Source organism: Salvelinus sp. IW2-2015, linkage group LG16 (genome assembly GCF_002910315.2).
Source record: "Salvelinus sp. IW2-2015 linkage group LG16, ASM291031v2, whole genome shotgun sequence".
In the NCBI taxonomy this organism is placed as follows: domain Eukaryota; kingdom Metazoa; phylum Chordata; class Actinopteri; order Salmoniformes; family Salmonidae; genus Salvelinus; species Salvelinus sp. IW2-2015.
In genome coordinates this window covers 17,705,259-17,719,850 of record NC_036856.1, presented here as the reverse complement: position 1 = coordinate 17,719,850, position 14,592 = coordinate 17,705,259, and the positions used below count along the sequence as shown (strand labels likewise).

Genomic DNA, 14,592 nt, shown 5'->3' with positions numbered 1-14,592 from the left:
ACTGTGTCTGCTCAGGCTTACAAAGCGGCAGTCTCAGATTGACAGATAATATAAACTGACATGCTTCAAAGTACTCTATCTTGAAAATGTATGCCTTCACAAAAACAAAAGGTGGGTCATAATTTCATGATCATGTGATTCAGCATAATACATTTAGTAAATATCTACATTTGTCAAAAATAACAGAAAAATTGTCATCCATGAATTCCACATATATTTTTACCAAGCATTAAACCCCTGCCTACTCATTTTTTGCTCTACTCCCTCTTAAAATATATATTTGACCCTATATCTGTTTTTGTATGCAGCTGTAGGAATACCCTGGTGTGACTGTCACTTTGTAGCTGAGGGCATGCACTTAGTCATGACAAGATTTATTGAACATACTGATGCTAGCTTGGGGTTATGCCCCTTAAAACCCACTACCACAAGCAGGAAAACCTGCTGAAAATAATTTGCTAAACAGTGGTTTAGAGGTCAGCAAAAACTCAGTCAGGCCATTAAAGGAGAATCGCTTATGAATTCAAGGAAATGAAACTGAAGTAAAGAAAAAAATCTTCTTCTTGGAAAAGTTAGCAGAACATTTGAATCTAGCGATCTGCATTTCGCAGCTACAGAGAGAAGAAGCAGAAAAGGAATAATGTGTATTAAYTTGTGTTGTGCGTTAGCAGTGCCACAACCCTTCAGGTTGCCAGCAGAGCCAGAGCCGCAGCAGCGTTGTCTGGCACGTCCTGCCTCCCTCCCTTGCTCTCTCCCAGCCTCCCCTCTCTCTCCCTGCCTCAGACAGCCAGCAGACCAGAGCCTCATGCAAGCCTGGTCCGGCCCTTCACCTCCTGCCTGCCTGCCTAGCTGGTTGGCCTGCTACAGCTACAGTACAGTGCAGCAGCACACTGTGGAGCTCAGCCTGGCTCACTCCAGCTATCAGACCCTGTCAAAATCAACACCAGGAAAAGGCGCAACTTGAGCTGGGCACAAGAGCAGCTCTCCTCAGGTGGAGGCTCACGGCTCAGAAATTAGCATGGCAAAGCGCCTCAACTCCAATTTTAGAAAACTATAGCGGAGTGCTTTTTTGTAAACAAACATTTCCTCCCTCATTTAGAACAGGGCTACTAGTGGTCAGAATTCAGAAGTCTCAGGTGTTTACAAATTAAAATACACAGGAATTTATGAATTACTTGTGCATTCCAACTCAATGAAAGGAGCCGATCGCTGCTGTTTTAAAAGGAACTGTTTCGCTTTATTAACGTGAATCTAAATATTACAAACAGCACTGATATTCTACTACCTTAAAACAAGTCTGAATTCACCATTGTTCAAAACTTTTAAAGATGTGCATATGAGCAATTCAACAAACCAGCTGGCTGCATAAACTAGGAGTTAAAACTACTAATCCTACATAATTACTCAACTTTATTACTTTTCACGTCACAATTGGTTTAGCATATTAATTATTWCATTTGGATAATCTCAATGAATAAACCATAGGTGCATTGGCTCATTTTAACGAATCATAATTATATACTGTATATTTCAGTAAAAATATAATGTCACTATCTGAGACATCAATAAAGTCTTCTAAAAAATAAACTAGCAAAGGCATTATTTAGTTTGAACTGCTACAATTCATATAAGGCAACTCCAAAAGCACACTAATAATACAACTGTCACCAGTATTATTACAAAGTTAAGTTACAATACTATTGAAATATACATTCAGTAAAACATATGGAACCTGTTGCATACAGCAACATGAGTAATTGTTTCTAATATTCTTTCTCCTCCTTCAGAATAACAGTTTAGAACCTTGCAACAATGTGTCTGTTTATTTTTGAAGAAAAGTACAATTTCCTCTTTGAACAGGGCTATAAAATCCATTGCAGATCCCAAAGCCAAAGTAAATACGGCAGTTGTGTCCATCTGAAATGCCACATCAAGTCTCATATTCAATATACAGATGATGCCTTTTACTGAAAATCGACCTTAAAACACCCTTTGTCCTTGCTTGAGTTCTGCCAACTGGCAAGAAAACCCAAGCTCTTCCCTGGATTCCTCTTGCAGTGCATTTATTAACAGAAACTAAAGCACTATTTATGTCTTCAGCTATTAAAATAAGGTATATAGATTTTTTTAKCCCGTTACTTTATGTGAATTAAGTTAAGTGTAATTCCATTTGAAAATAAAAAAAACACATTTGAATTTTACTGGTGAACTATATAGGTCTCTATGAAGACTTTATGGCTATGACTTATCGTGTGTAAATGGCATCTAAAGGCTATCGATAAATGGAAGAAAGTTTTTTTCATATTTAGATCATTTTAACCAAGTGAAACACATCCACCTACAGACTGAAACAGGCTCCTCAAATGTAACCATGGACTATTATAGGCCTACCTTGCAAGGTCATAGGCTACGTGGTTTCTCTCATTTAGGCCAGGCTGTCCCTTTCTTTAGATATTACTTCTAAGTTTTACATTCAAAGTGTATGAAATATTATCTCCTCAATTACAACTCAATTAAATTTTAATTGCATACTAGATGAAAACTACATTTTCTTAATTTTCTTCAACTAGATGTCTAAACGTTGTGCGTCAACCTGACTCAAAATAGGCCTAATCCTAATGCATGAAGCAAAAATAAAAGAATCCTCAACATCAGGTAAGAAATGCGCCTCTGACTTGTTCAATCATAAATATTCTAAATAAATATCCTGATTGCAGGCTGTGATAGTTGTTCTAAATAAACAGATAGACTATTTGGATACACAACTTTCCGCACTCCGAATATGTCACAAAACGCTTTAAGTGCAAACTACTCCATGACACAGGTAAACACACACACACACACACACACACACACACACACACACACACACACACACACACACACACACACACACACACACACACACACACACACACACACACACACACACACACACACACACACACACACACACACAGCACACTCTCTCTCTCTCTATTTACAATGATTCTAAGCATTTAAATAATTAATCAGGACATCATTACTGAGCCGAAGTGCTCCAGGCCTGACCACAGTTCTTGGGGTGGTTTGTTGTCCCTCCTTAACTCAAAAGAGAGTGGGATACTTTGTGGAGAACTCTCCATACACAGGGTCGATAGCCTAACTTTTTCTGATACTTTAAGATTAAGAATTCTGATACTTCTGGCATGCACAGCTTGCCATCATGCATCTTCATCCGCCACAGCTAATGAATTACATGTTATTTTAGCCATACACTTCTCCAAAGTGAACAAACTTCATGAAAAGCTGGGACAAAAAAAATCTGCTTTAAACATGAGTCAGCATAATGCTATTGAGTAAACTATAGCAGTGTTAACAAAACGACTGAAGTTAATATAGGCTGAGAGACTCAGGTTTCCACGTCTCCTTACCGACTGTGCCAACACTCATCCCGCCCTTTTCTAAACTGAAATATCATCTGCATTTCATAGCCACGTTCATTCAATCAACACAGACGCTCATGCATAATAACTCCCCAAAAAGTAAGCAAAAGGAATAATTTACCTGAGTAAGACAGAGAGGAGAGTACATCATGATGAAAATGAACTTATAACGACTTGTCAGGTAGCAAAGACAGACAAGTTAGTGAATCATTCTTTTACAGTTCATCATCATCATCATCATCACCATAAACACCTCCACCATCGCCTCAATTGACTTGCAGTTTACGTCCACTAAGGTGTTAGCCCTCCAAAAATTATGACACAGAAGAAAAGTTCAACTTAAAAATCCCAAAAAATAAAAAGGGTAACTTTGAATAAAAATTAGGAAAGCTAGGAAATGAAAAGGCTCGGGCAATCTGTTCCATTTAGGAAATGGGGGGAGAAAAAGAATCAAAGAATGACAAAATGAAAAAGAGGGAGGAATGAAATGACGTTATGAAAATAGCCCATCCCCCCAAAAGAACTTAAAGAAGCAGTAACCCTGATTCCCTGTGTCCAGCAATACCCGTTAAATCCACGAAAAACAAAGTAATGCGTAAGATCATCAGGAGCAACGCTGGAACGGATGGTCAGAAACAAAAATTGCAGAGGACTTTCTCTCACCCAAGCAAGAGCGTACACTCCCTCCCTCGCGTAGCCTATCCCAGCATCGAAGACAGCGATGTTGCATGTGCGCTTGTGCCRTTTATTCAAAACGTGTCGTTGGCAAATTGCTGCGTAATATCGTACAAATGAACCGTCGGAGTGCGTTGATGACAGTMTTGCATCACAGACACAATAGCCTGCACTCCCAAGTGGCCTCTCACGACTAACCTACAACACGAACTACACTTAATTGAGCTGTTATTGCTRTAAATGTAACAGCTTTTCAAAATGTTCAGAATCGATAAGCTTCTGATAACGTGTATATCCTAATCATGTAATACCAATTCAGAAAACCAAGCTTCTGAATTCATCATCCGTTATCAACTGTTTTCTATAATCATGTCACACAGACATCTATACAAACTAATAATAAGCTATAAACGTATGTACGTAAAAGCGCAAAGACGTCAGTGGTGAGCATACAGTTACTTTTCATTGAATTCAGACTTAACCTACTTTTATCAATTTCTACAGTATTGTATTTATTGTCAGATGTGACTTGACCACAAAACAAGTGGTAGGTGTAATGACAATAGTATTTGGAGAACTATCCAAGAAAGATGATCACATTCTCTCTTTCAACTATATGGACACGTTCTGCTTTTGTAACTATGCACACAAAAAGTTGATTGTAAGGGGCCTATAAAGTGTAAGTATATCCCCATGTCATTACACACAAGAGTAGGCCTATACATGGACTCTCCATATGGGCAGACCAGAGAAAAAGGACATACAAACTTTCTTCTTGGTCTACTTTGAGTGAGTAGACCATGTTATATCCGGCAAAGCTAAGAAAACTATTCTGAGATCAGTCTGAAGGGACAATGTTGTCTGCATCAATATTGTTTTCACCTTGATCTGACAATACCGTGAAGTAATAATTGCATCCAATCCATTAGCACAAGTTTGTCTATAGCAGTTCGGTGGTGGTGGTGGTGGGTAAATCAACCTTCATGAAGTGAACTGCAGTTCAGACAAAATTGGCCATTTTGTTATCTATGACATCCAAAAATATAACGTCCTGAATATATTTATTTGATATTTCCAAAACAGCGGGCCAAATAAATTACATTGTTTTCACAAAAACTCTAAATATGCCAGTTGAGTGCACTTTCAAAACACTCGCGAGTATGTGTGTTATAACCGCACTCGGACTGTACTGCATCCAGGGACGGAGCGCCTCTGTCGGTCTACCGTTCAAATTCAAGCCGGCGCGCCTGAGGCTACGGCCATTTTCTGCTGAACAAACTAAACCCGGCACAGTGGCTTTGAACTTCAACTTGGCCTTCGACGTCCGGTACCGAATCTGCGTTGCCCCACTCAAACTGGCAAAAAACTAATACATTTCACTACGGGAGAAGTGCCAAAACGCTTTGCAGACGATCTTAATCATTACGCGTCGGTGTAACAAATATACAGTATGTCTGCCTTTCTAGCCTTTCCAACAAACGTTCCGCTTGGCTGAAAACCAACAAGAAAATGAGTAGCCCAACTGCTGAGAAACAAAGGAGCAGAACACCAAAATATAGCTCTACGCGATTATCTTAATTGGATTTTACGAAGTGCACACAACTCGTGATCATTCTCGCTTTGCGTCTGTTGGAACATAGACAAATAATGATTAAATTGATTTGTTAACGTACCATTTCAAAGCGAAACTGCCAACCCCCCCRGAAAAGTTAGAGTTTATGCAGCACCGCGGTTCAGCGCCTGGTCATCTCGTCGACGGGTTTCTATTATTATTCCATATCCATTTATCCGCGAACAGAGGTAATCCGTGGTCTTCGGAGGGGAGACTACACCGCACAGAGATCAATCAGACACGTCCCACGCGATATCTGCAGCTTCAATCCCAGCAGAATCCTCACTACAAGGTACAATAGAACAAAATAAAGATTTTACTATAATATTACAGCTACGATTTCGGGCAGAAACTGCTAACTGTAAACTGCTTGATGGTGTCGTAATGTATCGTGCTGTTGTTGGTTGTCTATCTTTAAATTACAGAACTGAGTCTTCGGTCTCATTGCTTTGCAGCATTGTACACATAGATGTCCTTAGTTATGATGGTACCAATGCTTCGTATGATCATGGATGTCCTTAAAGACGGCCCGAACGATGGGCTAATAGGAGATCTTACAGTCGTCTCGGAGAAAGAATATATGAACACGAAGGTGGTGTGTGTGTGTCTGTGTGCGCGGATGTGTGTGTGTGCGAGAGAGGGAGTGTGTGTGGCTAGGGCATTGTATTAGGGTGGCACTTGATGCCGTAGTTCATAAAAAGCAAAAAGACAACTATTTACCCACTGTGAGCCGCTATTACAAAACATGTCATCTCTGATAGATATACAATGAAATTGTTCTTCCTCTCACTGTTCTATGGCAAGTTTCAAGTTTGGACCGTGGCTATACTTCTCTCTCTCTCTCTGTGTGTGTGTGTGTGTGTGTGTGTGTGTGTGTGTGTGTGTGTGTGTGTGTTTTCAGAATTACATCCCCAGCTCTTTGTTACACTGGTGATTACACATAAACAATTCAATTCAATGTATTTCCTGGGAGGGAACCTCATGGTTTAGAGAGCTGTCAAAGTTTCAGGTGTTGTCATATCTGCCATTGCCTTTAACCCCACTTTGCTCACACACTTTTCAAAAGAGCAGCAGGGAACTTGACCACAGTCGGTTGTGCGTAAATCCTCAAGGAAAATACATCTCAAGTTTGCTATAGCCTACTATTATACTAACATTCCAAACAGAAGATTATTTGATAATTTATTAATGAGTAGCCTATTTATAATTAATTCATAGCCTAGTCGTTTTGCTATTGATATTCACTTTCATAAATGTAGAAGTATTCTTATAACTTTACTTTTTCACGGAATTAACCCCGCGTCTCCAACTGGGTTCTGCAGCTTCATATTGGAAACGTCAACAAAAAAAAGTTTACCAATATTTTTCAACACTCACGAAAGTATGTGGCTTATGACATGTTATAAATGAAAACATTTAGGAATGTCATACTTGAGTTTATAAGAGTGACATTCCCAGATAATAACCCAGTGTGTTCACCTGCTTTCTGCGTTTCAGTTCATTAGGCCTAAAGCGCTTGAAAACTGTAGGCCATGAGCACATTTAAAAACATCATAAAACAGTATATATATATTACATAATTCTAGAAATTAGTGATAATTGACCGACATGAATATGCATTCTTTGGTTGAAGAATTCGGTTTTTATTGCAATTATATAACTAGGTTCTAAGAGATGTGTAGCTTGCATGCGAGAGACCATTTTTGTCGCTACCTATCTTAAACTGAACTAATAATTTTTAGTAGTAGCATTTACATCCCCTATGTATAGRCAATTACTGGATTATTTTTCTCTTTCGACTTAACTTCACTGTTCAAATGTCAAATGGCCCTTTCATTAGAATCGTAATATAACAATTTGATTAAGAATATTAAGGTCTTATCTAGGGTAGCAACTTGATTACGCAATGGATAATACACCTGTTTGAATTGAAGTCTCAGGTTTGCATTTTAACAGTCAAACGAATCATGCAAAATCCATACAGGAGTATTTAATATGAGACAAAAATGACCAAATCCATTCAATAGTGAGTGTGTGATTGTGTTTTCTGACTTTGATTGCACTTTTTATTTGCTAATGACGCAATAGCCTAATGTTTGATAGTTAGATCTAGGCCCAAACAAGGCTTTTCATTATGTTCTGTTTTTTGAAAATGCAGGTTTATGCAACTGAAAGCATTATTTTTTATAACATCTACTCATGGGAAAAATATTTTTTAACCCAAATGCTAAAACAAATGTTTTACTTGTTGCTCACTTCTTGGATGACGTTAATCAAAAAAATTCGATTGGGGTGCATGCATTGTGTATTTCGCCACAGTGTACTGGGTAGGCCTATTTGAATTGAATATAACTATTTGTAATTGACGGTTCCAACATGCATTGTACAAGACATTCATGGATTTGATTATCAATAACCATAAATGTATCATTTGAAAACTAACTATAAATCTTTTTTCCTAAACTGTTGATATGAGAGGTTAAACAAATGAGTAGGCTATTTATATGAAACAAACAATAATATTTCTAAAATGTCACATTGCTTTGACAATAAACTCAATGTCTTTTAATAACATTTTTGAAGAAGCCTAAGTTGTATTTCTCCTGACATGGATTTAAAATACAAAATAATTTCCAGGTTACCAATAACTATGAGGTCTTTTACATTACACTGTGAGATAAATTGTATTTTTTTGAATATTTGTGGTTGGTTGTTGATACTTTTTAGTTCGGAAGTCCAGTAATTGTTCATTCTAAGCCCCTTAGCAGGAGTATTGGAAATGTTATAAAATGTTATGATCATTTTGGACAGGACCACAAGAACATTCATTAAACAGTAAACAAAATTAGAAAAGCAATTATCTTGTATTGATTAGAAAGCCTCTGGCCAAACAAATTGTCTTGCTTGGAAGAGTTTGTTAAACTCTAGCCTATATGGAATGACATCAGAATAACAAATGCAACATGTTTTGGCTATAGCTGCATGCGGAAATGTCTAATTAACTATTGGTTAACATTTACTGATCCATGGATGCACGAATCAAAAGGAGACAAAGAGAAAGTACAATACTTAAATCTCAAATTAAAAGTTATTTTAACCTCAGCAGAACTACTTGGGATTGGTCACTCTTTTGTTTCTTTTACCTTGGACTTCTTAAAAAAACAGATGTCTGGTAGTTATTTTATGATTTCTAATCTGTAGCCTAATTTAAAATGAAATTATTAGAAAAAGAAACTGAAGAAATCTTGCAGACAGGATAAAAACATTGCTTTTGTCATTTAGTTTGAATGAGTTTTCAATATGAAACCATGTGGTGCAAACTTCATACAATCTCCCACCATTAGGCTATTGTGCATCATAAAGTTGTTTTTAAAATGTAAATGATTGATTTCATAAAGTCGGCCATGTCAGGCTAATTTATAACTACATCTTCTCATGGTGTAGGCCTGATATAGACTCAATTGTGTGGGTAGTAGGCCTACATTAATATAGCCTTCGGTATCATAAATACTTGATTTGAACATTCCAAAGTATATTTCCATTATTAATAAAATATGTATGCTACTGAAATCTCAGATTAGGATTTGGCCCATCAGGAGGAATTATACAGATTTATAATTTTTTTATCATGAAAAGTGAAGGTACAAATACATAGTCTTATAAAGCAGAGTGTGGGTCTGTGGGACCACTCACAGTAAAAGACTATGGGTTGGACCAAAAATATAAGCGCAACATGTAAAGTGTTGGTCCCATGTTTCATGAGCTGATATTAAAAAAGATCCCGGAACTTTTCAATACACACAAAAAGCTTATTTCTCCCAAATTTAGCACACACATTTGTTTACATCCCTGTTAGTGAACATTTCTCCTTGCCAAGATAATCCATCCACCTGACAAGTGTGGCATATCAAGAAGCTGATTAAACAGCATGATAATTACACAGGTGCACCTTGTGCTGGGGACAATAAAAGGCCACTCTAAAATGTGCAGTTGTGTCACACAACACAATGCCACAGATGTCTACAATTTTGAGGGAGCATGCAATTGGCATGCTGACTGCAGGAATGCCCATCAGAGCTGTTCCCAGATAATTTAATGTTAATTTCTCTACCATAAGCCGCCTCCAACGTTGTTTTAGAGAAGTTTTAGAGAACCGGCCTCACAACCTCTGACCAAGTGTGTAACCACGCCAGCCCAGCCCCACATCCGGCTTCTTCACCCGCGGGATTGTCTTGAGACCAGCCACCCGGACAGCTGATGAAACTGAGGAGTATTTCTGTCTGTAATAAAGCTATTTTGTGGGGAAAGACTCATTCTGATTGGTTGGGCCTGGCTCCCCAGTGGGTGGGCCRATGCCCTCCCAGGCTCACCATGTAGGCCGTCATTGTAAATAAKAATTTGTTCTTAACTGACTTGCCTAGTTAAATAAAGGTTTAAAATAATAAAATAATAAATGGCTGCGCCCCTACCCAGTCATGTGAAATCCATAGATTTAGGCCTAATGAATTTATTTCAATTGAAGGCCCAAAAGATTGTCAAAGACTCCAGTCACCCAAGTCATAGACTGTTCTCTCTGCTACCCGCACGGCAAGCGGTACCGGAAYGCCAACACTACTCACTGTTTATTATCTATGCATAGTCACTTTACCCCTACTTACCTCAACTAACCTGTATCCCCGCACATTGCCTTGGTACCGGTACCCCCTGTATATAGCCTCGCTATTGTTATTTTATTGTGTTCCTTACATTTTTTTACTTTAGTTTATTTAGTAAATATTAAGGTTAAGGGCTTGTAAGTAAGCATTTCATGGTAAGACTACATCTGTTGTATTTGGTGACAAATACAATTTGATTTGATTTCCTTATATGAACTGTATGTTGCATTTATATTTATATTTTTGTTCAGTATACAGTACATGTCATGTTCTGCAACAAATATTGATATTGGAGAATAGCATCCTCTATCACCTGTAAAATAGGACTTGACAATGTCAAGCATACATTTGTTAATAAACTCTATTTGCAAGATGCAGAGAGGAAATTTTAAGAAATCATTAAATGAGAGCAAAACCCCAACTTGATTAAATACGACATACATTACTCAGTCAAGAACTACTTATGTTACCACTTGATTACACAATGCAATTCCTGAGATTCATTCACTTATGGTCAAATTAACTTGCAGATTCATGATGTGACTAACCCACCTTTGGTTATCTGCTCTTCTCATCCATAGGCCACTGAGTTTGGTGGAGTAAGCTGTCTTGGCATGCCATCTGACCTTACCACAGGAAGACTGTGCTGGAGTGAGCGTTAGAGACATGATCCGACTGTTCAATGTGAATTGAAAGGTTCCTGTAAAAATCTACAGCTAAAAAGGTGTATTTCCTAAAGACAGAGGAGTGAGAGAGCCAGGACTCACGCTATGATATCAACTGACAATGAAAGTAGTATTTCAAACCTCAAAACTATGACAAGGGCCTTGCATGTCATCTTTACGTAAGTGAACAGGATGCATGCAAAGCATACAGATATGCTGAACTCAATCGAAAAGTGAGTGAAGTGTAATGTTTGACATGAATAAAGGTCTCCTGAAGAGGGCAGTACCAGAGTGTGTTTCATGGAGTTGCCTGGTAGTCAGCATTCTGTCTCACTGCTTTATGAACCTTACAGTGATGTTCACTTTGCAATGGTGAAATTCTAAATGCTATACATCAAAATGATAAGAAACTACACTACATGACCAAAAGTATGTGGACACCTGCTCGACCATCTCATTCCAAAATCATCGGCATTAATATGGAGTTGGTCCCCCCTTTGCTGCTATAACAACCACCACTCTTCTGGGAAGGCTTTCCACTAGATGTTGGAACATTGCTGTGAGGACTTGTTTTCATTCAGCCACAAGGTCATTAGTAAGGTCAGGCACTGATGTTGGGCGATTAGGCCTGGTTTGCAGGCGGCGTTCCAATTCATCCCAAAGGTCTTCGATGAGGTTGAGGTCAGGTCTCTGTGCAGGCCTGTCAAGTTCTTCCACACCAATCTCAACAAACCATTTCTGTATGGACCTTGCTTTGTGCACGGGTGCATTGTCATGCTGAAACAGAAAAGGGCCTTCCCCAAACTGTTGCCACAAAGTTGGAAGCACAGAATTGTCTAGAATGACATTGTATGCTGTAGCGTTAACATTTCCCTTCACTGGAACTAAGGGGCCTAGTCTGAACCATGAAAAACAGCCCCAGACCATTATTCCTCTTCCACCAAACTTTACAGTTGGCACTATACATTCGGGCAGATAGTGTTCTCCTGGCATCTGCCAAACCCAGATTCGTCTGTCGGACTGCCAGATGGTGAAGCGTGATTCATCACTCCAGAGAAAGAGTTTCCACTGCTCCAGAGTCCAATGGTGGCAAGCTTTACACCACTCCAGCCAACACTTGGTATTGCGCATGGTGATCTTAGGCTTGTTTGCAGCTGCTCAGCCATGGAAACCCATTTCACGAAGCTCCCGATGAACAGCTCTTGTGCTGACGTTGCTTCCAGAGGCAGTTTGGAACTCAGTAGTGAGTGTTGCAACTGATGACAGACAATTTTTACACACGTGGTCCATTCTATGAGCTTGTGTGGCCTACCACTTCGCGGCTGAGCCATTGTTGCTCCTAGATGTTTCCATTTCACAATAACAGCACTTACAGTTGACCGCAGCAGCTCTAGTCAGGCAGAGACATTTGACAAACTGACTTGTTTGAAAGGTGGAATCTATGACGGTGCAACATTGAAAGTCACTGAGCTCTTCAGTAAGGCCATTCTACTGCCAATGCTTGTCTATGGAGATTGCATGGCGGTGTGCTCAATTTTATACACCGGTCAGCAACTGGTGTGGCTGAAAAACCCAAAACCACTAATTTCTAGGGGTATCCACATCATTTTGTACAGTATATATATATATATATATATATATATATATATATATATATATATATATATATATATATATATAGTGTACGTATGGGTTTAAGTCAACAGTGTTAGAGATATACTTTATAGTATTTCTAAGTGGAATCTAAGAGCATTGTTCTTGTATCTGTGAGTGATATATTAAAGTATTTCTGTGCATACATTAAACTAGAACTGTTGTAGAACTGACTGTGCTTCATGGTGAACTACTCCAGATGCTGGCAAGCAGAGGTACTACAACAGCTTTTGTTTAGTTTAGAAAAGCAGATAACCATCAATTGGCAGCAAACAAAGAGTAGGCCTACTTATAGGCTACACAGATTTCTGTGTGGTGTAATTAATGAAGTGGTTTGATATCTGTATAATATAGCACTTTTCATCCCCTGCACAAACAGCCTGCAGATGTTATAGATAATTAAATAACCAACCTACAATCACATCTACAAGCTGTAAAATAATCAAATAATTCCCCGGGGATGGACGGGAAAAGACATCAGACCGGTTATTGCCTCAGGGAGTCAAACTATAGTACACAGCATTCAGTTTGATGCTTATGCCACTTGACAGGTGGTTTAGTGTAGGGTATTCAGGTAGCTCATGAGTGAGAACACATGTCAGTGGGTCTATGTGTCATATAACTGTAGAACAGCACACACAGTAGAAGGCTTTCTGTTACTGACCTGTTACTGTCTCGAATGCAAAACTCTGCAGAATGAGATTCGCCTCGCTTTCCAAAACATAAGCTAGAAGAAAGTAGAAAAAGGAGAAAAGTTCTGGAAACTCTCTCCAAATTGGACCAATACTTGCCAAGATGCAGAGTGCCAAGACCTCTCTCCTTTTCAGTGAAAGTAACTGTTTTACTACGTTCAGCCTCTGAATGCTTACTAAGAGAAAATTGCGCATAATTTTCCCAATTTGGACCATTTGTGGAACATTACAGTCATCTTCAGTGAGCCAAACCATTCCATTAAAAACTAAATGGTTCAAGTCAAGCAGCCTTGCTTTTATATATAAATGTTTTTGATTCTGCAACCCCAAAGTAACTTTTTATTTTAGACAATGTGGGTGCAGAGGGTCAGTAAGGGTCATATGTACTCTCGTTGCACAAAAAAACATATTCCTTCCTGCTTGGGAACATGACAGACAGTAAGGTGTAGATGCTCTAAGTACTTATATATGCAACTTGAGGAAGGTGGGAGAAGATTTAGTCAGATTTAGAAGGACTAAAGCGACTGACATGGTATTGGAAGTTCCTGGATATACAGTGTCTCGCTGGTGTTGGGCCAGCAAGAAATACAGTGGACAAGCTTGAAATCCTCCAAACCAGAGAGATGTGGATGGGAGGCCATCAATGGAGGGGAACTTCAGACCTGCAGCCGGCAGGGAGACGGGCTACATCATCCACTGGTGTGGTCCCGGTATTAACAAGAACCAACGTAAACAACCAGAACTTCAAAGAAATGGGAGCTTGTCCAACTAGGAAAAGATGATGAAAAGAAATCTGTCATTAACCAGGTTTCCATCCAACTATTTCATGCAGATTAATTACCTGGCGCATAGACCTAAAAAAAAGACTAGGCTGACGGAAACACAAAATCTCTGTACAATTTCATGGATGTCGACAGACAATTTGTTAGTTCGACATAGCGGGATCTTTTTGTGTCTGTAAAATTAACTACGTGAGAAATGTCGGTGGAATCGTCTCTATGCGCAAATATTAATATGATAATCATTGAAGTAAACTTGTAGTCACGCGATGACATGMTMCGTTGTAGGCCTACCACCACGACGTGGAAAAGCGTGACAAGTTTAAAGGCAGATTAAATCAATTATGAACTTCACATGGTAGTTAAGTGCACGGTGATCATGCACATTTCCAATAGGCTAAATATCGAGGGTAGGCTATTATTTGAAAGCTGGTGA

At 38.9% G+C, this 14,592-nt stretch overlaps 1 protein-coding gene and 1 long non-coding RNA gene across 8 annotated transcripts in view; one reads left to right on the top strand and one right to left on the bottom strand.

The window, feature by feature from the left end:
• Window positions 1-5,862, bottom strand: part of nfic (nuclear factor I/C) — a 120,643-nt gene extending 114,781 nt beyond the window's left edge. Inside the window, exon 1 of one of the 7 annotated variants that reach the window (XM_024003929.2) lies at window positions 5,774-5,862. In XM_024003929.2, the coding sequence (XP_023859697.1) occupies window positions 5,774-5,776 (3 nt within the window). In that variant the 5' untranslated portion in view covers window positions 5,777-5,862. Of the gene's footprint in view, window positions 1-3,546; window positions 4,269-5,773 lie in introns of those variants that run through there. The other 6 variants (XM_070447568.1, XM_070447569.1, XM_070447564.1 and 3 more) reach the window with 6 other exon arrangements.
• A 50-nt stretch (window positions 5,863-5,912) lies between these two features.
• LOC111975572 (uncharacterized) lies at window positions 5,913-11,315 on the top strand. Its single transcript, XR_002878853.2, has 2 exons — window positions 5,913-6,004; window positions 10,949-11,315. It is a non-coding gene; the product is annotated as an uncharacterized lncRNA (long non-coding RNA).
• Window positions 11,316-14,592: the final 3,277 nt, after the last annotated feature.